This window comes from Lagenorhynchus albirostris, chromosome 2 (assembly GCF_949774975.1).
Source record: "Lagenorhynchus albirostris chromosome 2, mLagAlb1.1, whole genome shotgun sequence".
NCBI classification, from domain to species: Eukaryota; Metazoa; Chordata; class Mammalia; order Artiodactyla; family Delphinidae; genus Lagenorhynchus; species Lagenorhynchus albirostris.
The window spans coordinates 832057-856041 of record NC_083096.1 but is presented as its reverse complement, the minus strand read 5'-3'; the positions used below and the strand labels follow the sequence as shown (position 1 = coordinate 856041).

General features: G+C 54.4%; 1 protein-coding gene across 1 annotated transcript; it reads left to right on the top strand.

The window, feature by feature from the left end:
• The first annotated feature begins 7350 nt into the window (after positions 1–7350).
• Positions 7351–23232, top strand: RNPEP (arginyl aminopeptidase). The gene is made up of 11 exons (XM_060126227.1): positions 7351–7815; positions 11583–11723; positions 12037–12185; positions 16082–16198; positions 16714–16949; positions 18781–18894; positions 19586–19698; positions 19785–19893; positions 20680–20904; positions 21622–21764; positions 22693–23232. The coding sequence occupies exons 1-11, from the start codon at positions 7369–7371 to the stop codon at positions 22849–22851; spliced, it is 1953 nt and encodes a 650-aa protein (XP_059982210.1). The 5' UTR covers positions 7351–7368; the 3' UTR covers positions 22852–23232.
• Positions 23233–23985: the final 753 nt, after the last annotated feature.

Genomic DNA, 23985 nt, shown 5'->3' with positions numbered 1-23985 from the left:
GTTGCAGAGTTCTACTTTTCATCCTTGAATTCAAATAATGCAGAGTCCGTTGAAAGTTGCACGTGGTACAGTCTCCAGGGATTGGTCCACAGCAAACACTTCCGGGCTGGAGGGCTGCGGGAAAGTGCTTAGCCTTCTCCTTGTGAGTAAAAAACACGCCACGTCTTGGTTTCGAGGGTGTCGGATACAAAACCCTCTTCACCTCTGAGGCTACTGTGTCTTGATTCTTCATCATCAGAAAAGCTTCTTTCCGGTATACCCAGTTCCATATGAGAAGGTTCCTGGAGGGTGTAATAGCCCTGGAAAAGTTTGGCGTTTATGGTGTGCTGGCAAGTACAATACATGCTGTTGTTCCTGTGTTGCAAGTCCCCTGAAGCTGATCTTCGTCAAGGGTGTGTTTTGGGGTATGGCCGGGTCTGGAAAATGGATTAGCATTTCGGAATAGGCCATTTTACTGGCTGTGCTGAGATGCCATGCGGCCTTACGGGAGGCAGGCTGTTACTCCCCGTTTACCTGCCTCTGTGAAACGGAGAGCAAATCCGTGTGGGTGTGGTGAGCACATGCATGTTTTGGCCCAATGCCACGTACATAGTAAGCATTTAATTTACTAATGCTGGTTTGATCTTCCTTTGTGTGGTAAAATATACGGGAAATCATATTTATCATTTTAACCATCTGTAAGTGTACAGTTAGTGGAATTTACATACAGTGTAACAGTCACCATCGTGTATCCCAAAACTTCCTCATCGTCACCAACAGAAACTCCCCATCCCACCTTCCCCCAGCTCCTGGTAACCACAGTTCTACTTGCTGTCTCTGAGTTTGCCTGTTCTGGGTACCTCGTATAAGTGGAACCGTACGATATTCGTCCTTCTGTGTCGCTTTTATTTCGTGGAGCATCGTGTTTCAAGGTCCGTCAGTGGTGTAGCATAAACCAGCGCTTCGTGCGATGGCTGAGTAATATTGCATGGTATGCAGAGATCCCATTTTATGTCTCCATTCCTCCATTGATGGACACTTGGGCTGTTCACACCGTGTGACTCTTGTGAATAACATGGGCATACAAATACCTGTTTGAGTCGCTGCTTTCAGTTCCTTTGGGTGTAGACCTAGGAGTGGCGTTGCTGGGGCATGTGGTAGTTCTATGTTTAACCTTTGGAAGAAGCACCAAACTTTTCCACAGCGCTGCACCATTTGACATTTCCACCAGCAGTGCACGAAGGTTCCCATTTTTCCACATCCTTGCCGACACTTTTATTTTCCTTTAAGTAAAAACATTATAGCCAGTCTAGCATGTGTGACTATCTCACTGTGGTTCTGATTTGCGTTCTCCTGGTGCCGAAGTACTGCGCTTATTGGCCATTTGTGAGTATTTGGGATTTGTCTTTCAGTCTGTAGCTCTTTTGACTTCCAGGAGTAAATGTAAGGAGATGTTATCAGAACAGTTCAAAGCTGAGGGCATGTTGAATCGCAGATAAAATGCTTTACATTTCTTAAGGTCTCCTAAACTTCCTCTTAAAAAGGCTTATTGGTTTGGAAAGTAAGTTCCTTTCTTGGGAATTCGGAGTCTGTGGCGGGTGTATGTATGTGATGCTGGCGTGTTTTTGCCATTTTATTGGTTAACTCAGCATATCTGAAGCAATCCTTGGTTACAGATGAATTTTCTGGAACGAGGGGTGGGGGGGGAAGAGAAGAAGCTTGAAAAAGATGGAAAGCCAGTTCTTTTTGAAGAACTTGACATTTAATTCCACATTATGTGGGACGGCAGGTAGAAACCCCGAAAACCTTTCCGGTTGTTTCCCTGCTTCTTGGCCCTCTCCTCCTTGGTGGATGCCCCCTTCCTCCGTCCCGCACTTAGGAGAGCTGCTGCTCCCGGGGAAAGCCTGGCTGCCCACCTACCTGCTGGGGCTTGGCCTGAGCAGAGTGGCTCCGTCTCCGTGATGTGTCTAGCGTGGAGATGGGGGGCTGGTGAGGAGAGGGAAAGGGGAAAGCAAACTTCATGCCTCTTTTCTACTGGAAGCCTTGTGCCATCTGCGTTTCCAGTCACAGGTGTTTCATAACCGCCCAAGAACGTCCTCGTGTGCTGTGTCCTCTGCCTGCCCCTGTTTGTCCAGCGGGCTGGTTCCTTGTGGTCTGGGGACCAGCTCAAGTGCCCCTGCAGCCTCCCGTCCCCTCTCCGTGTTCCGTTGTCACTGCACAGCAGGAGGAGGTGCTGAGCGGTTTGTTTTGTTTTGTTTTTTCTCTCCCCCACCTTTTCCCCCAACATTTTTTCAATGAAAATATCAAAACTGTAAAGTTGAGGTTCACAGTGAACATACATATACCCATCACCTAGATTCTATGATTAACTTTACAATACTTTACCATTGTGTACCTGTTCACCTATCACCCGTTTCCTAATAAAATTGAAATTTATGAAATCCATTGATAAGCTTTATAAGATGTGATTAAAAAAATTTTTTTATTGGAGTATAGTTGATTTACAATGTGTTAGTTTCAGGTGTGCAGTAAAATGAATCAGTTATACATTGATTTTTTTTTAAGTTTAGCAAATAATAGAAACCAGGTAGTTTAGATTCTAATAAATATCTTAAAATACCTATTTTGAGATGTTTAATACATATTCTAAAACTAACTTTGGTGTACAAGAACCCAGAATAAAAGGTGAAATCACGAGAATTGTTTTAATTACCAAGATAAATGCAGAACAAGCAGACAGGAAGGAATTTTTCCCTAGGTCTTTTTCTGGAATAATGGAGTGGTTTCCTCAGTTTCAAGGTTGAAATGCTCATCAGAAAGATCCCATCTGCTTCTCCCTTTTTTCCTTAGTATCTGACACTTTGTGTGAAATTGGCCTGAAATAGTGAATTTCTGAGTCAGGGCTGGAACGCGTGGGTTACAGCTGCATCTGTTGAAAGCCCGTCTGTTTTCTTATATGAAATGTCTGCAGATTGTGACGGCGTGGTCACAGCTCCACCCGGTGGTGCATTAGTTTCAGAACACAGTACTTTTGCTGCTGGTTTTGCTTTGTACAGTACGCTATCTTTTAGAGCAAAAGTCAACCACCTAAGGCTCAAGGGCCACATTTACCCGGCTGCCTCTTTTTGTAAGGCCTGTGACTGAAGAATGGATTTAAAATTTTTCTAATGGTTGAAAAAAAATCAAAAGAAGAAAAATGTTTCATGGCACATGGAAATGACACGAAATGAAGATTCCGGCGTTCATAAATACAGTTCTGTTGGTGCACAGCCACACCAGGTCTTCACGTTTTATGAGCGACTGCCCTCATACGACACAGCAGAGTTAAGCGGCCGCGTCAGAGACCTCGGGGCACACAACTCCTGAGATGTTTGCCCTTTAGAGAAAAAAAATTGCTGACCTCTGTTTTAGAGCAATTAAAAATAAAAAGATTTATTTTATCTAAACTGATTCCATTTCTAGCACTCCTTCTTTTCTTTGTGTGGACCCACGTTCCTCCCTGGTATCATAGTCCTGTCTCAAGGGCGTCCTCTAACATTTCTTATAGGGTAGGATTATATGGGTGGATCCAGATGAATGCCTAGGGATGTTAGTGGGTAGCATTACAGGAGAGGAGCTTTTATAAAAAGCTCTTTACGCCCTGAGCTTTTATAGTGGGCAGTAGCATTCCTGCTTTTGCCTCTGAGGGAGACATTACCTTTATTATACTAGATAGTGAGCGTGACTTCCCTTTGCTCCAAAGCAAGACCCTGTCTCTGTCTTGGAAGGGTGTAAGCCAGTTTACCAGCCTTACCACTGTGGACGTTTAGGGCTGGATAATCAGTTGTGGGGACCTGTCCTGTGCAATGTAGGATGTAGGATCTCTGGCCTCTGCCCACTGGATGCCAGCAGCACCTCCTCTCCCAGTTGTAACCATCAAATGTGTCTCTAGATGTTGTCAAATATCTCCTAGTGGGCAAAACCGGCCCTGGTTGAGAACCATTATGATAAGCAGATTCACCCTTTGCTCCAGAGGAAGTCACCATCTGTCTTTCAGAGTGGCTCTCTATACAAGCATCCTCAACCAGATGGTCCAGAACAAAGGACACTCAGCAGCTCATTTTTGCAAGATGTGCAGAAGTGCACGTGATCTGTGGAGAATTGGCTCCCAACGTTGGCTTTAACTTAATTGCATTGTGGTTAAAGGAATGTTGTTCTGTGCGCCATCGATTCTTTTATTTGTTGGGAGTTTTTCATGGCCTATCTATGGTTTTGTGTGTTTTCTCTGATTGTTAGGTGCAAAGTTTGGTGTGTGTTGATTAGGTCAAGATTGTGACATTTTTGTACAGATCTTTTATGTCTGTATGACTTTTGTCTGTGTGATCTGTTAATTACTGGGAGACGTACGTAAACCTCTCTGTTGGCGGATTTGCCCATTTCCCTTGTAATTCTGTTACCTTCTACTTTCTGTAGTTTGAGGCTATACTGTTAGGTACATCCCCAACATGTGAGCTAGAACACTGACGAGTAGTTGACATCTGGGTATTTATGAGCTCTGCTTCCTCCAGCCTGGGGTAAGTACTGTCCTGTCCAGCTCATTTCCTTTTTTTCCTTGATTTTTAAAAATCATACTACATATTTTCCCATTTGTTGGCTTGTGAGTTATCTTCATTTTATAGTCCTTAAGTTATTTTCTTTAAAATCTTAAAAAACACATACCTAAGAAAAAAATCTCACATTTATCCCTCTCCCTCTCTTCCTGATAATTCAAGGAGTTTAGAATGCTTCAACTTCAATCACCCCCTCTTCTTATGTACATTTAGTCTAATATTTTCATTTTATTCGGATTCCCTCATGCAAACATGATTAATATATATTTATTATTGTTGCTTTATACAGTGTTGAAATTCTCCCACTTGTTTTGCTCACCATTCCTTGTTTCATCTCATTTTCCTTCTTGAAGTAATTCCTTTAGAAGTTCTTTAGCAGGACTCTATTGATGGTGAACACTGAATTTTTGTCATCAGGAAATTTACTTGCCTGCCTTCTTGGATGATAGTCGGGTACAGTTCTAAGTTGACAGGGTTTTCCTCAGTGTTTTGAAGATAATGCCTTCTGGCCTCTCGTGGCTAATGAGAGGTCTGCCCTTGGTCCAATTTCCATTTGTCGTTTTTTTATAAGTAACCTGTCTTTTTTTCTTTGGGTCTTCTTAAGACCTTTATGTCTTGGTCTTCCTCAGTTTAACTAAAACATGTCTAGGTGTAGGTTTATTTTTATATTTTTGCTTGCAATTTGTTGTAACTTTTAAATCCTTAGAATCACACTTTAATCAATTCTAGAAGATTTTCAGCCATTATTTCAAAATGTCCAAGATACGTTGCATTCTAAGCATTCAAAAGTGAGGGAAGGAGAAAAGGAAGGAAGGAAGGAGAATGGATGGGATGAGACTGCTCTTATCCCCAGGGAGAAGTTAATGCTGAAAGGAGAAACAGCATAGTTCCACAAATGTTTGACTCTACAGCCAAGGATAAAAGGCCCTCAGGACTTCCTTGGTGGTGCAGTCGTTGAGAATGTGCCTGCCAATGCAGGGGACACGGGTTCGAGCCCTGGTCCGGGAAGATCCCACATGCCGTGGAGCAACTAAGCTCCGTGTGCCACAACTACTGAAGCCCGCGCCTAGAGCCCGTGCTCCGCAACAAGAGAAGCCACCGCAATGAGAAGCCCACGCATGGCAACAAAGAGTAGCCCCTGCTCGCCGCAACTAGAGAAAGCCTGCATGCAGCAGTGGAGACCCCACACAGCCAAAAACAAATAAATTTATGAAAAAAAAAAAGGATAAAAGGCCCTCCTCCTCCAGCAACACTTACCTGGAAACATCAGGCCCGGTGTCTCTCCTTGCTTCCCGTAGCATCCTGTTCTTCCCAGGTCACAGCACAGCACATGGAGTTGTCGTGACCTTTGTCCTTGTCTCTAGGTTAAGTTGTGAGCTGGCCCGTGAGCACCACCAGGACAGGGGCGGTGCCAGGCTTGCTTCAGTTGTATCCTCAGCACCCAGCCCAGTGGCTGGTGTATGCAGATGCTCAACAAAACCGCATTGCATAAGGGAATGAATAATTTGAGGGTAGATATATTGAATGACTAGTAAGTACCAAGTACTGTGCTCAATGCCACGGAAAAGTGGTTTTCCAAAGTTGTTGGATTTCACTAGCCAGTAAGTTAAAAAAAAAAAACTAACATTGACCTTATATGGAATTTAAAAATATCTACTATAAGCATTTCATGAAATAAAATGTATTTTAACAGTGTAAAACTAGGAAGAACATACTAGGATACTATTTCCTTTTATGAAAAACTCCCTACATTCTCTTAAAATTTCATTTCCTAGCTGATCCATAAAAATCTCACCGTCGAGTGGCTCCTAGTCACAGAAGGGCTACTGCAACCGCTGGCACAGGAGAGAAACAGCAGGAAGTGTGTGTACCTGGCTCAAAGAGCTGTCCCATTCAGGAGGGGGGGGCAAGCGGCACAGCAGACGCCCAGCCTTAAAGGTGCAGTGCCTCTCCCCATCCCTTGGCGGAAGGACAAAGGACTCGCGCGCCCGGAGTCCCGGGAGGACCCCCATCGGCGTGGTATCCCGTGCTGTTTCCGATTGAGCTCTCACAGCTAGCTCGAGAGATGCTATAATTCCTTCTGTTTTACAGGTACACAAGGAGACTCGGAAAGAGTCCCCTTTCTTGGGGGAGGTTTGACACGGCCCAGGATGACACGGCCCTAATAATTGGGCGAGCGTCGAGCTTGCGAACCTCCAACCCGGACCCTTGCAATCGTGCTCAGTGCGGCCTGCCAGGAGGAGTAGGACACGGGAAACCTCAGTAGAGAAGGGACTGGGGAACATCCCAGTGGGATGAATTCGGGCCAAGGTGGATCAAATTGTACCCCCCCCACCCCCACCCGCACGCTTGTCGGAAGTCCTGAGACGCCGGTGCAGAGCTGGGAGTGGGGGAAAGTCAAGAAGAGAGGCGTGGCCCGGCCGCGTTCCGGGGCGGGGTCTGCACGGTGGGGCGGGGCCGGCGGCACGGTCCGGGTGCGGCTGTACCGGAGCCCTGGCAATCGGCGGGGCGTGGTCAGCGCTGCGGGGCGTGGTCTGAGCTTTGTGGCTTGGTCTTGCCAGTTCCGGGCGTGGTCTGAGGAGCGGGGCCTGCACCAGTGCACGGGGGCCGTGGCGAACGGCGGGGCGTAGTCTGAGCTTTGGGGCGTGGCCATGCTGAGTGCCGGGGCGAGCCCAGCGCTGCCTGTTGGGGCCCACTCGGGTGCGCTGCAGAAGCTCCGGGGACCACGACAAGCGGCGGGGCGGGGCCTGCGCGGCGGGGCGGGGCCTGCGGCGGCCCGGTCCAGCGGCGGCGCGGAGCCATGGCGGGCAGCGGGCGTGGGGCCGGCGGGCGGGTGCTGCACTCAGCGCAGGCCGAGGACGTGGCGTCGGCCTCCAACTTCCGCGCCTTCGAGCTGCTGCACCTGCACTTGGACCTGCGGGCCGAGTTCGGGCCTCCGGGGCCGGGCCCGGGCTGCCGCGGGCTGAGCGGCTCGGCGGTGCTGGACTTGCGCTGCCTGGAGCCCGGCGGCGCCGCGGAGCTGCGGCTGGACTCGCACCCATGCGTGGAGGTGACGGCGGCGGCTCTGCGGCGGGAGCGGCCGGACGCGGGGCAGCCGGAGCCGGAGCCGGAGCCGGAGCCGGTGCCGGTGTGCACGCGGCCCTTCTCGCACTACGGCCAGGCCCTGTGCGTGCGCTTCCCGCAGCCCTGCATCGCCGGCGAGCGCCTGCGGGTGCAGCTCACCTACCGCGTCGGCGAAGGACCCGGGGTGAGTGCCCCAGCCCCGCGCCGGCCCCTCCTCCCGCCCCTTCTCGTGCAGATGCGCCCCCCTCATCCCCTCCCACCTCCCCTCCCATCCCTCCGCCCCATCCTCATCCAGATGCTCCCCCCACCCTTGCCTCCCACGGCACCGAGGAGGTCACCTCCAGGCTGGGCAGCAGACGGTTCACGAACAGAACTTAGGGTTGTCGCTGCGCTCGGCCTAGGCTGGGCCCTGGTGATGAGCTGCTCCGCTGTCCTCTAGGGCGGCCTGACAGTGCTGGCTGGTTACCCGCTGCTGACTCAGTCCTTTGTTCCAGGTGCCCTCCTAATGCCTCGGGCTGGAACAGCTCGAAACTGGGCAGTTAGTAGTGTTTCCTCCTGCGAAGTCCTGGATTTGATGAACAAAAAAATCTGAGTAAAAGTGAGAACCAGAATTAGGGTGTACCAGGCTTTGTAATAACTTGGCTTTCTCACTGTTGGTTGATTCAAATCTTAACTGGGGGGCGGGGGGCGGCAGATGTTGGCGATCAGAAAGGGGAAGGTCATGTGTCCACATCTGTGAATGTCCGGGCGCGGCTGCCAGTCCTTTCTTGGATGGGGTGTGCTACAGGTCTCAGCTGGCTGCCTGCCTACCATGGAAGCTTGCTTGTTTGGTTGCACTTCCCCTTTTGCTGTTGCAGCTCGCTCCAAGGGCAGTTGTTTCCATCTTTCACCATTCGGGAAGTAAATGAACCTTATGATAGAACTTGTTTAAAAAATTAAAGTCCAAAGCAATGTAGACTGACCTCTAAGGCAGAGGAGAAACCCAGGGACCTCTAGGGATAACGTGCCATCTGGAAATGTGTTTGGTTGCTCTAGTATATTTTGGTTCCTGGTTTGGGGCAGAAATTAAATAGGATGAGTGGAAAAATTAGGCCCTCCTGGTGTGCCTAACAAAAGTGGCACCCCAAATTAAATATCGGAACTAAACAGCTTTCATTTAAGACGTGGTGGCAGAGATACACGCTTGATGAAGAACTGTCCTTTGCCCTGTGAAGGCTGCACTGGTGGCACTGTGCCTGTTCCTTCCTCTCATTGCCACCGTGCCAGGGAGGGCTCTCACCTTGGACACCGTGGGTCGCAGCATCTCCCTGACTTGGAGTCTGTAGTGTGTGTCCTGCCAGCCTCCTTCATTTTCTTCTCTTCATGTCAATAAAACAAAGCCGAGAACCAAAGAAAACTCAAGCAAAGATGACGAGAAGGAATTGTGGTTGAGAGGATGATAGTCAGTGTTTATTGAGCTAAGCCTGACGATAGCTACATGAGTTGTCTTTATGTAAAGTCCTAGTACGGTGCCTGGTGCCTCTCACTGCCAACTCATCACAGTTGTTTTCATTAATAGGATTTATTTTTTAAAAAGCTGTGTAGAAGACTTCCCTGGTGGTCCAGTGGCTAAGACTCCATGCTGCCAATGCAGGCGGCCCGGGTTCGATCCCTGGTCAGGGAACTAGATCCCACCTGCATGCCGCAACTAAAGATCCCGCATGCCACAATGAAGATCCTGCGTGCCGCAACTAAGACCTGGCGCAGCCTAAATAGACAGATAGGTGTCTAGATTACCAGGAAAACTGAGCAGATAGTACAGAGTCTCCACAAGCCGCTTCCACACACACACTGTTTACCCTTTACTGGTGTTTTACAAGTGGGATACATCTGTTCCAGTTAATGAGGCAGTATTGATACTTTATTATAAACTGGGATCCACAGTTTTTCCAGATCTCCTTAGTTTTTTTTTAAATAATAACGGATATTTATTGAGCGACTTTCATGTACAAGGTATTATTAGTGTTTTTTAAATTTTTATTTTATATTGGAGTATAGTTGATTTACAATGTTGTGTAAGTTTCAGGTATACAGCAACCTTAGTTTTTTGTGTTTTTTTTAATTTATTTCATTTTATTTTTTTGGCCGCACGGCATGCCATGTGGGAGCATAGGTCCCCAACCAGGGATGGAACCCTTGCCCCCTGCAGTGGACGCACGGAGTTATAACAACTGGACCGCCAGGGAAGTCCACAACCTTAGTTTTTAATGTGTCTTTTTCTGCTCCAGGGTCCCATCCAGAAATCCACTGTGTGTTCCGCTGTCACGTCTCCTTTGGCTCCTCTTGGCTGTGACAGTTTCTCAGACGTTCCTGTTGTGGTGACCGTGATAGCCTGGAGGAGTGTGATACCCTCTATTGGAATTTGTCTGTTGTTTTTCTCATGATTAGACTGGGGTTATGGGGGTTTGTTTGTTTTTCATAGACTATTTTTTAGAACAGTTCCGGTTTCGCAGCAAAACTGAGCAGAAGTTCACAGAGATAAGGTGTCATTTTTGTAACGTCGCATTGAGGGCAACAGTATTGACAGGATTTATGGCTGCTGTGCAAATATACCTCCGGTACATTTATTTGCTGTGCAAATGTACCTCCGGTCTCCGGGATGAGGCAGAGCTTGTTGGGTTTCTGCACCAGGACGTTCCTCTCTCTCCCCTGCTTCCGTCTGTACTGGACTCTGGAACGAGACTCATCACACACACACACACACACACACACACACACGCACGCACACATTCTCAAGCAAAGAAAACCCCAGCATCCCATTGTGTCTCCCTTGTGCCTCTTAAAAATTGGTCTCAGGACTTCCCTGGTGGTCCGGTAGTTACGAATCTGCCTTCCAGTGCAGGGGACGTGGGTTCCATCCCTGGTCGGGGAACTGAGATCCCACATGCCGCGGGGCAACTAAGCCCATGCACCACAACTAGAGGGAAGCCCGCGTGCCGCAACTAAGACCCCACGCAGCCAAATTAATTCATAATTAATTTTAAAAAGAACAAGAGACACCTCAGGGAATGTTCTCGTCCTTGAGTGTAGTTCCCAGGGGGGAGAAAATTGGTCTCAAGTGCCTCTGTGCTCAAAGCCCTTCATCACAGCTGCCGGGTGGGTGCCCACCTCTGCCGGAAGCTGCACTCCCCCGCGCCGTCCTCATGCTGCTGCCCACCTCCTGGAGGGACTCTCCTCCCTTCCTTCCTGCCGTCTAAATCCTGCCCACTTTTGAAGGTCCAGCCAGGGAGTTTTGCTTCCCCTATGAAACCCTCCTGGAGTCACCTGACCCTGTTCTAACCTCTCCGTGGTGTGCGGTGCTGACACACACCCTCCTCACCCCCCGCGGTGGCATCTGTGTTACAGGTGAACTTCTCTTCGCTGTGGGCAGGATTTGGGTTTGTAAAAATCGTTCAAATGTGTTCTTGATTAAGGGCTGACAGAAGACAAGAATCATAGCCAATGTCTGTAATGTAAAACACATTTATTCTGAAAGGGTAGATTGGAGGGATGGAGAACACGCATTAATCAGACTCCTTGCTGTTAGCTTCTGCTCTTCTGTGTCTTTTATCACAAGTTCAAGAACAGCTTCTTCAGTATTTGTTTTTTGGTGAGAAGTTACTACAGCGGGGGACACAGAGGAGGGAGGCAGGACCAGGGGGTCGGAGGCCACCCCAGGAATGCTTGAGACGGCCCATGGGACACACTGAGGGGTGGCCCTTTGGTGCTGTCCACCCTGGGAAGTGGACGTCAGACCTCGGCCTGGACTCCAGGGGGATTAAATACACAGGGGGAGAGAGCGTCGCAGTCTGAGCTGGACTGGCGGGCGGAGGATCCCGAGGGTCACCTCAAGCCTCCCCTCCGGCCAGCTCCGCCCGGCCACGCTGTGCTTGTGCAGGATGTCAGTTCCCAAAGGGTCTTGCCTCCTCTTAGGTTTGCTGGTTGGCTCCGGAGCAGACAGCAGGAAAGAGGAAGCCGTTCGTCTACACGCAGGGCCAGGCTGTCCTGAACCGGTCCTTCTTCCCCTGCTTCGACACTCCCGCGGTGAAGTGCACGTACTCCGCTCTTATTGAGGTGAAGCAGGCTGAGAGCAAATGTACCTGCCCTTGGGACTGAAAAGTTCACTTCTATCAGGTCATGTTTCAGGTGGTAGATTATTACCTCCATTGGGGGGGTACCTCTGAAAAACTCCTCCACCTGCAGAAATTTGATCTATGCTAAATCCCATCAGTTTGGCACAAGTTCAGTTTGTTGAAGCCTCTGTGCTTCCCAAGGTGGACCCCAGGCCGCTGTCGTCACCACGCGGGTTGCTGGCCATGCCGCCCTTCTAGCTGATCAAGGGCAGACTCTGTCCAGGCGAAATCTCCTGAGCCTTCTCTCTTGTCAGGTCCCAGATGGCTTCACAGCTGTGATGAGTGCCAACACCTGGGAGAAGAGAGGGCCAAATAAGTTCTTCTTCCGGATGTGTCAGCCCATCCCGTCCTATCTGATAGCTTTGGCCATCGGAGATCTGGTTTCGGCTGAAGTTGGACCCAGGTAGGAGACCGAGACCCCGCAGGCAAGAGTGAACCGACCTCTGAGCACGGAGGCCTCTGACCAGCGAGCGGACCTCCTGGGGTGGCCCTTGGGGTCACGTCGGAGCCTCCCGAGCCCGGGACCTTTCTGCGGGACAGGGCGCGGCCTGAATGGCCAGAGGATGTGTCCTTTCCTCCCCCTCCCTCCTGCCTTCCTCCCGTGTCTGCGCTGAGACCGTCGGTCCTGCAGTGGCTGCGGTCCTGGGCCACCTTCAGAGGGAGGTGGGAGCTCCAGCAGCAGTTTTAGATGATCTTTATTAGCATCTTTAAGGTCTAAATTATCTTCTTGCTACTATAGTTGCTTTTTTATCTTTGTAGCAAATCTCCCTATTTTCTCTGGCGCTTGAGTCCTGGAAATGTACGGCCTTGATCTCTCTGTCTCCCTCTGGAGAGGCCCGGGGAAGCCGCCTGTCTGTCTGCTCCAGACACAGAGGCCTGGACCTGTGTTGGCAGAGGGGCCTCCGTGAAGTGAGATGGGTTTAGTGGAGACAAATAAGGATTTTGTACGGTTTCCTGAAAAAGAAATTTGACCAGGAGCACAGGTTTTTCCTGGCTGTCATCTTACCCACCAGCGTAGCATAGTCCTGAAAAGTGAGAGGGTCGGTTTGGATGTGAAGCCGTGGCTCTTCCTGGCCCTGCTGCGGTCCTTCTCTCTGCCGGGCCCTCAGCCCCTGGAGGTGCTGGATTGGCTACACGCCTCGGGCTTCACAACTGGGCTCAGCAGTGGCGCCAGGGCCGTGAGATCAGAGGGAGAGATGGGTGGGGCCCCGTTGGCATCTGCTTCCAGCCACGCGCTAGGAGAGCACCAGCCCTGAGAGACGAGCGGTCCCTTCCTGGTGGACAGGGCAGTAGGTGACCTGCGAGCATGGAAAACAGACAAGGGGAGGAACGTCTTTTAGGGTGTTTACTCTTGCTGAGGTTCTGTTAGTAGGAGTAGGAGCTACTAAGGGGAAATGAGAGAACAGTCTATTCTAAATACACTGGATCACGGAGGTTTTCTCAACCCTCTGTACTGAAGTGACGACACAGTACGTTAATCCAGGTGACAGAACCCGTTTTACTGGTGCTGATGACTTACTCCAGTCCCCCGTCAGGTGGACAGTCCTTGCCTCCTGGGTCACGTCGGAGGGTCTTGAGGGAGTCTGCCGCGTAGGAGGATCTTCCATCTAGTCCCTGTTACCTCAGGGGGAAGACCCTGGGCAGGAGAGACTGGCGGACATCCCCAGGGGCCCCTTTATGTACGGTCCCTTCTAACCCTTACAGGCAACACTGAGGGACGTATTGCTGTCTCCAGTTTGCAGTTGAGAAACTGTGGCTTTGGTAAAGAGCCTTGTGCAGTCACGTGGTTGGTAGAACTGGAATTCAGAGGCAAGGGTTTCTGTTGCAGATCCCGTGCTTTTTGCCCCTAGAATCCTGGTGATGAGATTCCAGCTTGACTGAGAGCATCCTGGTTTCTTTGACAGAAATCTGTGTGCTGGCGGAAATGTCGTGGGCGTCCACGGCCTAGCCCGTTGTCGCTGAGGACAGGGCTGAAGGCCTTTGTTAGTTGTGGTGCCCTGGCTGGGGATGGAGCAGCTCAGAGTAGTGCCTGGGGACTTGGACTCTGTGCTGGGGTCTTATTCTCAGCCCGGTGCCCTTTTTCTCCATGTGGGTTTCTCCTGGGTTGAGGGTGGCCTGAGGGCTTCTCTACCTCCTCTGCCTTCTCCCCACACCACCCCCACCCCGACCCCCATTCCCACTCACGGCCGCACCCTGCATCCCAGGCCTGGACTTGGGTATCGCTGTGAACCGGGTGGGATCAGAAACCTCCAGCTGCATGTAGGCCTTCATTCTCTGCCCCTCCTGCTGACCTTCGCCCTCTGGGGGCCTCACTCCTACCACGTCCCGCTGTGCCTGCGCCTCGCCCTTCAGGGCCGTGCTTGCTCCTAGGCGGGCGGCAACCTCTCCCGCGACTTCTCTCCTGCCTGGGTGGTGACTGGTCATCTCTCGCCCACACCCCAGGCCCTCCGGCGTGTCCTGCTGCCGCCCATCTGCCCCGGGCTCCTGCCATCCCCTTTCTCCACTCAGCACCTTTCTCCACTCAGCGTCTCTCTTTTGAGAGATGGAGAAAATAATGAAGCTGTGCGTGGTACCCGTTCACATTTCTGGTTTCTTGGTGAGAAGCTGGAACGAGAGAAAAGGTGATGCAGGCGTTTGAGAGGTTTCCGTGCGCTCAGCCGTCTTTCACTCACCTTTGCGTCTCGCGCCCCTTAAACCGTCTTTCCAGTTTTCTTTTCAGACGCCGGCCCCTCCCTCCAAGCACAGGGTCTCGGCTCTGCTTTGTGGAGATGTTTGGTCTGTCGGGTACGATTGTGTCCTGCACGTCCAAGGTCCCTCCGTCTGCTCTCATCCCCCCATTCGTCCGTCTGGACCCCGACGACAGGTCCTTTCTTTGTTAAAGCCAGTCTTCACCTGACCCGTTGACTCACCCCCACCCCCGTCCTCTGGGCTTTGCTTCATCGTCTAGTCCCGTCTTCAGACCTGCGGCCCCCACCCACAACTGGCCAACTGGCTCTTTCCTCTCCACCCCTGGAGTCCAGTCCCCTAAACTCACTGAAGCTCCTGAGGTAAGAGGCCGTTGCTCAGCGTGGAAGGTGCAGGGACTCGAGGATGTGCCCTTGGCCTCCACTTCCCGATCCCGGGCCCTCCTGGCCGGTCCTCGCTGGGCTCCTCGGGGGTCTGGCTGCCCTGGGCGCAGGTGCCCCAGGTTCGGTCCTCGCCCCCGGCTGTGCCTGGGAACGCTCACGCCCCCTCGTATTGAGCATGTTTCCTGTGTCCACAGCTCCCTAGACACAGTCTGATGGTGTCGCCCCCTGCGCTCTGCAGGGGCAGCTGTGTCACGTGGCATCTGAAGCCCTTTGTGCCCCGAGCTTGGGGCCTCTCCCACCCCCAACCTACCCCCATCAGACCTTGGACTCTGGTCACCCCAGACCCCGGTGGTTCCTCGCCTGCACGTGCGGCTTCCTTCCCGCTACGAGCCTCCTGCTTTTGCTGCTGGGACCCCCGACGCGGGTCGCCCCGCTCCCCCTCCTGCTAGAACAGTCCCCGAAGTTCTGCCGAAAGGAAGCTCTCTTCGTCCTGGCCTCGCACCCACCCACTTGGCCGTCTGTCCCCCGACTGAGGATGTCCGTGTAGGGAACGCTCTGTGGAGCATCGAGGGGCCTTGACACAGCCTTCGGCTGCAGGGCCCCTGAACCTGGGGTCAGCTCGTCCTTGAACCCCGAGAATGGTCTCGGTCCCTCCCATCCCCTTTCAGCCTTGGCTTCCTTCGCACTGGATCTTCTTGATTTTTTTCCCCCCTTACCTCTGTTTCCTCATCTTTTTACTGTGAAAATTTCATAATTGGAAATTCCTGCAGGACATTGAAGGAATGATGCATTGAGCACCTGTCTGCCCGTCCGTGTTGCTGTACTAGGTTTGCTTTCGTGTGGATCTGTGGGGGTTTTTACTAGACCATTTGAAAGCAAGTAGGTCCGCCTGCCTGTCCGAAGAGTGAAGACAGTTACCACTTTTCTGTTAATGTGAATTGGTTTATCTCTAAAGTGTCTTTCAATTCTAAAGATTCGGTTGTGAGAATCCTTTCTAATCTCTCCGGAGGTACACCAGCATTTCCTACCTGAGCCACGTATGAAGGGTCTTCACACCCATCTCGTCTCCTTACCGCGCACCTTGCAGATGGGGACTGAGGCTCGGCGGGGGGAGAGCCTGTCGCCTGCAGGAGCCCCCCGCTCCCCCGCCCAGTTGGTGCACGTGCTTTCAGGACGGGTCCCGCCGTGGCCTCTGAGCACAGTGCTGCCTTCTCTGCGCCCTTGTCTCCAGGAGCTGGGTGTGGGCCGAGCCCTGCCTCATCGCAGCTGCTAAGGAGGAGTATGACGGGGTCATAGAAGAGTTCTTGGCAACGGGAGAGAAGCTTTTCGGACCCTACGTTTGGGGAAGGTGTGGTATCACGTGGACTCTCATGTCTCTGTTGTTACAGTGAGCCGGCCCTCCCCCCTCCCCGGCCCTGATCCGGGGGGCGTAGGGGAGGGGGGAGGAGATAAGCCAGGCCTCATCCGTTGTGGCCAAGGAGGGGCCTGGGAGGGCAGGCATTGCGGGGACAGAGGCGTGCCCGTGCCACCAGTTGCCGGGGTGGAGATGGGGATGCGCTGTCGGGGACGTGGCTGACTTGTCTTTCCTGTTGCCGGAAGCAGCTCCGTACCCGTTTTCTCTGTCATCTTCAGACTTGAGGTCCCCTAGATAAGAGGCTCCATTAGGTCTGTGTGACCCACGTGGGCCTCTGGGGAGCTGGGTGTGATGGAGTCAAGCGCGTGCCCACTGTGAGGGGCCTGGGAGGGAGGCCCAGTGGGCCGGGGGCGGGGGCAGGGCTGAGGACCGGCTCGCTGTGCCGTGCCGCCACCCCCGTCAGTAGCCCGGATGCAGCTGGGCCCCTCACGGCAGCCTGCCTCTGGCAGGTACGACGTGCTCTTCATGCCCCCGTCCTTCCCATTTGGAGGGATGGAGAACCCCTGCCTGACCTTCGTCACCCCCTGCCTGCTGGCGGGGGACCGCTCCTTGGCCGACGTCATCATCCACGAGATCGCCCACAGCTGGTTTGGGAACCTGGTCACCAACGCCAACTGGGGAGAGTTCTGGCTGAACGAAGGCTTCACCATGTACGCCCAGAGGAGGATTTCCACCGTCCTGTTCGGTGAGCCGCCCCTGAGGACCTGCCTCCGGTCCTGGGCCTGCAAGGCTCCTTCTGGGGAGTGAAGGGAGGAGGGGGTAGTGCAGTGAGCCCGTGACAGCCAGGGAGGGCAACTCGAGACCAAGTTACACGTAAGTAACTGTGCCCACCTCACTGCATGTCACACATCAGCAGGGGCTGGGGGCAGAGGGAGTCTCGAAAGTGACACACGGCGGGATGAGCTAGCAGTGGACGTGCCTCCCGCTGGGGCTGAAGCTTCCCTGTGCTTCGCCTGGGGGAGAGCGGCCCGGGCTGGTCGCCCAGGTACCAGTTCGCTTAATGAGCGAGTCGTCAGATCACCGTCCCCATCACCTTGGATTGAACACCTGTTTTGTACCAGCTCTGTCACGTACCACCTTCCCGGCGGCTGCGTGGAGATACTGTTATTCCCATTTTACGTGTGAGTCCACTGCGACTCAGAGAGAATAGGAAATGTCCCTCAGCCACTTAGCAGGTGAGGGCAGACCCTCAAATTGAGCCCAGCTGTGCTTTTCAAATACATTCTCGGGAACTCCCTGGCGGTCCAGTGGTTAGGACTCCGCGCTTTCACTGCCGAGGCCATGGGTTCGATCCCTGGTCAGGGAACTAAGATCCCGTAAGCCACGTAGCACAGCCAAAAAATAAAATGTAATACATTATCGACACAATCTCCATGTTGAAAAGCCATGGTGTATCAGGTGCTTTTGTTACGTTTATTATTGCTCTGATCAAAATCTATTTTGGCACCAGTGGAAAAGCACACACAAAAATACTTACCTGTAATCTCACTGTTCAGAGGTAATCGATGGTTATCCTTTCAAACATTTTTCTACGTGTGTGTGTGTGTGCGTATCATCAGACTGTACGTGGTTTTAGAACTGCCTTTTTTTTTAATATAATAAAGTTAAACATTTTCCCAAGTCATTAAATTTTCTTCTACAGCTCCAGAGTATGGAGGCTTCATAACTTATTCAGTCAACCTCCAGTTGTTAGGTTGTTTTCAATTTTCAAACGAAATAATATTCCGACAGACATCTTTACATAGGTTCACGTGCGTCTCAGATGATTTCAGTAAAGACAAACTTCTAGAAACATCATTTCAGGACCTGAACATTTTCAAGGCTTTTTGTTTTGTTTGGCATACGTTGTCTCCTCTTCCCAAGTTTACACTTTCATCCAGAGTACGTAAAGCAGTAGTGTACCGGCCGCTGGGACTCCCGCATGCAGCTGTTTGTGTGCACCGTGCGTGCGCCTGAGGGCGCTGAGGTTGGCGGGGGTGGGGGGGGGGTCACTGGCCCAGATCAGAGCATCTCGCGAGTGGCGGCGGTGGCTGGTACACACCCGGGCCCTCCCCAACCCTGTCCCCTCAGTTGTTGTTCTTTCTTTCCCACGGCATGTGGGATCTTCGTTCCCCGACCCGGGATTGAACCCGGGCCCTCCGCAGTGAAAGCGCGCAGTCCTAACCACTGCACCGCCGGGGGATTCCCTCCCTCAGTCGTCTTTAGAGCCAGAAGGAGACTCAGATGCTAGAAAAATCTTGGGTGACAGTTTCTCTAGTCTGACAGAACAGTCAGATGAAGAGATTCTATTTTCGTGGGAGATCAAATTACCGTCTCCACAGATAACAACATGCTGAAGGGAAAGGTCACTCGCTGTCAGAGGGGTGGTGTGGGCGGGGCAGGCTGAGGAGTCAGCCGTCCACTGCCCCCGCGCCCGCCGTGCCTGGGGAGTGCCACCCCCGGGCTTGGGGCCTCCGTCCTCTTTTCGGGGCCTCGTGGGCACCGCGGGGGGTGCCAACCGCTTTCCTGTCGCGCAGGACCCGCCTACACCTGCTTGGAAGCCGCCACCGGGCGGGCTCTGCTTCGGCAGCACATGGACGTCACGGGCGAGGAGCACCCGCTGAACAAGCTGCGCGTGAAGATCGAGCCAGGTGGGGGCTGCTCTGGCCGCCGACCAGCCCCCGTCGGGCTGGCCACACCTGGATCCCCCCTCGGGAGGGAGGAGCCCCCAGGCCGCTCCTGAGCGACTCCGAGATGCTCTGTGTGTCTGGGTCCCTGTCACTTACTCGTCCCTTTGCCGCCCCTGGTCCATGCTGAGCTCAGCCCCGCGGCGTTTCTAGAGCGAGGTCGCCCTCCCCTCACCGAGGGCGTGACCCAGCACCAGAAAGCTCGTGACTGCTCTGAGGTCATGGGTTTTTGTTTCCTAAGATTTTTCTTCAGTTCCACGTGTGACTAACTTAAACCTTCCTGTGCAGTTGAAGCGCGTGTTCCCCGATGCCTCTGACCCTGACCATTAACTTCCCGTAGTCGGGCAGTCAGTTCTGTTTACTGCAGAAGGTGCACAGAACCCACCCCGCCCCGGTCTGGGCAGGCGCAGCACCTGTGGGTGACCCGTGGGGCTGGGAAGGCGTTGGGTGGAAGGGCCCCCCGAGCACAGCGCCCCGGGCAGGGGGCAGCCGCGATCCCCCGAGCCTGCTTTCTTTGTCCTCCCACCGGGTCCATCTTCAAGTCCCTCGAGAGAGGCCAGGATGGACCCGGAACGTTCGTGGCCTTGCTGTTCGTGGGAAGCTGAATTCCGGTCTCTTCCGTGGCTACTCTTTGAATCCAGAGCTTTCTCTGCAGGTGTCGACCCAGACGATACTTACAACGAGACCCCCTACGAGAAAGGCTTCTGCTTTGTCTCCTACCTGGCCCACCTGGTGGGTGACCAGGACCAGTTTGACGATTTCCTCAAGGTACATCAGCTCTGAGGTGAAGGGAGACGAGCGGGGGCCCCGCTGCCGGGGGCTCTGGGTGACCGACCGTGCCTCCCTCCTCACAGGCCTACGTGGATGAGTTTAAGTTCCAAAGTGTCCTAGCTGATGACTTTCTGGAATTCTTCTTGGACTATTTCCCTGAGCTGAAGAGAAGGAGGGTGGATTCCATCCCGGGTGAGCAGAGGAGCCGGCCCACCGCTTCCAGGTGGTCGTGGAGGGTGGGGTCTGGTCCACGCCTTGTGGGGGCTGAGGTGCGCCCCCTGGGGGCGGCGTTTTGGGGCAGGCCCAGGGGCCCAGGCTCTGTCCCACAGGAGGAGCTCGCTCACCCCCTGGCCCCCTTTCCCCACTCTGCTCTTCTGCCCCTCTCTGTCCTCTGGTCTCCCCGTTCCTGGACACACGTAGTCAGACCCTTAGCTCTACCTAGGCCTGCCCCCGCCCCGAGGGGCTCCCAGGGCAGGAATGGGGCAGCGGCCCCGCCTGGGGAGCGTGTGAGAGGCCTGCTCCCTAAGAGAGGGCGAGCACGGCCCGTCGCGGGCCAGGCAGCTCGTTAGATGTGTCCCCACTTCCTGCTCCATGCTGGGCGCCGTCCAGCCAGCTGCCTGCCAGCTAGTGAGGGGTGGGGCCGGGCAGGACCCCAGGCAGCTGGCTCCGGAGCCCAGGGGCGTCAGCACGGCCGTTCTGGTCGTGGGGGCTGGGCCGCGTCTGTGCACGTGGCTCTACGGCTGATTTGCAGCACAGAACACGCTCACGTGGAAAGGGGCGGCCAGGTCCATGAGACGGCGTCTAGGCATCACGCTGGCTGGGGCCCTGTGGAGCGGATGACCGTGCGGGGCAGTGGTGCCGTCATCGGGGGAGAGCTTGGGCTGGACGGAGGCTCGAGGTCTCGGGCGCTGCCTGGGCAGGCGGACCATGATGCTGCTGGGGAATTCTGACGGAATCTTCTCTACTTCTGCCAAACAGGATTTGAATTTGATCGCTGGCTGAACACCCCGGGCTGGCCCCCCTACCTCCCTGACCTCTCCCCCGGGGACTCCCTCATGAGGCCAGCTGAGGAGCTGGCTCAGCTGTGGGCGGCCGAGGAGCTGGACGTGAGGGCCATTGAGGCCGTGTCCACCTCTGCCTGGAAGACCTACCAGCTGGTTTATTTCCTGGATAAGATCCTCCAGAAATCCCCTCTCCCTCCCGGTGAGAAAAAGTGGGTTGTTTCTTCAAGGTTGGAGGGAGACAGACTTGTGACGCTCGTCCCAGGTGGCTGCGGGGCATGGGAAGGCGGGTGGATGGAAGCCCGGGGCAAGGAGCGCGTCGGCGGAGGGATGCAGGTGCCCGCGCGAGTGCCGGGGGGCGGGAAATCGTAAAGCCTGGTGCTCGTGGAGTCCTCACCTCGTGCAGGTCATTCTTCCAAGCTCCCCCGGCTCTGACGCCATCTGATCCTCGTCGCTGCTCTGTGACCCCAGGGACTGGGGAGCGAACCCGGGGCACAAACAGATCCCACAGCCAGTAGACGTGGGGCTGGGGTCTGGGCCTGCTGGGCTGCAGCTCTTCGGCACACATGCTTTGTTGCTTCTCAGCCAGAAGTAGTATTCACCAAGGGGTGCTAACTCAGAAAAACAGAGCAGGCTGACGTGTAGCAGGTTGGCGGTGGGATATCTGAGGCAGGTGCGCAGGCTTCAGTGGGGTGACCACAGGAAGTCTGTATTAAGGGAAGGTTGGAGGAAGAGCCGTGGGAATTACAGCAGTCAAGACGAGGCCTGACCCCCTCGGGCCTGAAGAAGCAGGAAGAGGGTGGTCGGCAGCCTCCCTGAAGTTCCTCCGGGTGCCCTTGGAGGGCCTCAGGCACACACACGGCCGCCTCAGCTCATGGTGTGCTGGCGAAGTCACTAATGACCCGTTTCTTTTCTCCAGGGAATGTGAAAAAACTTGGAGAGACGTACCCGAAGATCTCGAGTGCCCAGAACGCGGAGCTGCGGCTGCGATGGGGCCAGATTGTCCTCAAGAACGACCACCAGGAGGACTTCTGGAAAGTGAGGGACTTCCTGCACAGCCAGGTGGGTGACCGCCACCTGCCTATGTCCCTTCCGCACATGGCAGGTAGGGCCTCTCGGAGCAGGGCTGAAGGGCCTGGCGGGGTCCTGTGAGCAGGCTGTGGTGCCGCCCTGGGGGAGAAGCCCCGGCCCGGGAGCTCCTGCAGGTCAGCCGGGGAGGCCTGTGGGGAGAGAGGCAGCCGGCACTGACCCGAGGCAGGGACGGTCATGCGACAGCGGGGCTGGTCTCCGGGAGAGGCCGGAGACCAGGAGAGGTGAGTGAAGGTGAGATTGTAGGCTCCTCCTCTGGGGGAAGCCGGTGGCCTGGGAGGGTCCAGAGGCCTGCTGGACCCAGGTCACCGGGAGCGCTGCCCTGCCGGGGAGGGGCCCACGGCCCTCAGGATGAACCTTTCCACAAGATTCCAGAGCCGGGCTGTGGACAGGCCACGCGCAGACTCCCTCACCTGTTGGCAGGTACCTGCTGGCAGGTTCTCGAGCCCCTGAAGGCTTCCCAGCCTCTGGGTGTCAGGTGTGGCCGTCTCGCGCTGACGTGAAGGTGCGGGTTTCCTTCTACTCGGCTGCAGGCGGCCCTTCTGGGGCCCTGGTTTAGGCTTAGGCTCTGCAGCCTTTGCTGTGAGCTGTTGCCTCGGTGCCTGACCACTCAGAGCTCTGAAAGTTTGGAGTCCCCCATGTGCCAGCCCCCTGCTCGGTTTTGTTGAGTGTAGACGTCTCCAGGAGGGTGAATACCGACACCTCGCCGCGTGGAGCTTTGGCTGCCAAGAAGATTCTGGAACACAAGCCCTCGTGTCTGGGAAGCCTCTCATTCCAGCAATGATACCCGTGTCCCTTTTGGCCCCTGATCACGAGGCTGTCAGATGGGCCCAGGGCAGGGGCTGGGGGCTGCAGACCACCGTGTAGGCTGATGGGCCTCGAGCACGCACGTCTCTTGCAGGGGAAGCAGAAGTACACCCTCCCACTCTACCACGCCATGATGGGGGGCAGTGAGGCCGCCCAGACCCTCGCCAAGGAGACCTTCGCGGCCACGGCCTCCCACCTCCACAGCAATGTGGTCCACTATGTCCAGCAGATCGTGGCGCCCCTGGGCAGCTAGAGGCTCCCACTGTGGCCTCTGTGTCTGCAGACTGCCAATTCCAGTTCTCATCAGCCTCCCAAGTTCACGTCCCCGTGGGGTAACCTGTTCTCTGGCCTTGGTGTTTGGGACTCTGGGCTTCTGCTCTGACTGGACGGCTCTGGACCCGTTGTGCGACCAGGAACCTCCATACTCTCTGCGCTGGGTGGGCGGCAGGCTTCGCCCTCCCCGCCTGGGTCTTGGGAAAAGCAGGAAGGATTTTCTTTACTCTCTCTTTTCTTTTCTTTCTTTCTTTCTTTTTTTTTTTTTTTTGCTGATTCTTGAAGTACTGTGCAAAGGGCTGATTTCTGGTGATTCCTTTTTCAGGTTTAATCATTATTTTAATAAATAAAGTGAAAAGTATCTTGGTGACTGTGAAATCCCTTCTCCCAGGTCCCGCTCTCTGTTCTGAGCAGGTTAGGGGGAGACCCAGAGCAGGACGCTGGCTCCCTGTTCCTAAGGAGCCTGGGCTGGAGGAGGTGGGGTTCCCACAGGAGCATGTGCAAAACAGAGGGCACGGAGGCCGCCTCTTTGAGCCGCATCCCTCCGTGCAGCGTCCCGCCCGCCCCTTCCTCTTTACCGTTGCTGCTAATAAGCACGCACTGGAGTGCTCTTTCTGCAGCCTCTCGCCATCCGTGGGCCTCGTGGGGCCTTGCCCTCCCCGGTCCTGGGTGACGGGCTCCGTGTGGTCTGTAGTAGAGTCTGTTCAGAACCTGGCACTAAGCTCTGATTTCCACGTGGGGATCTAGGCAGTTAGCGACTTGGGATGGGGTGTGGGGTGAGGGGAGGTCGCACAGAAGTATTTCAGGATCTTTGTTTTCCTAGATCCAGGGTCTCCCTGGTGGCTGGCTGCCGGGCGGGCGGGCGGGCAGCACAGACCTCCCAGCACGCCCTGCACCTTGGGAGCGAGGACGTGGGCGCTGGCTCCTGGCTGCTCCTGGCCGCTGTTACAGGTGGGGACAACCGGGGGCCGGCCAGACGCCTCCCGCGCCCTGCTCGGTGCCCAGCCGCTCAGCTCTGCGCCCAGCGGTGTCCTTCCTGGTTCCGTGCAGACCCTGGGGCGCCAAGGGGCCCCACGGGACCACTTCCGCAGCCGGAGCCTGAGTCAGCTTCACA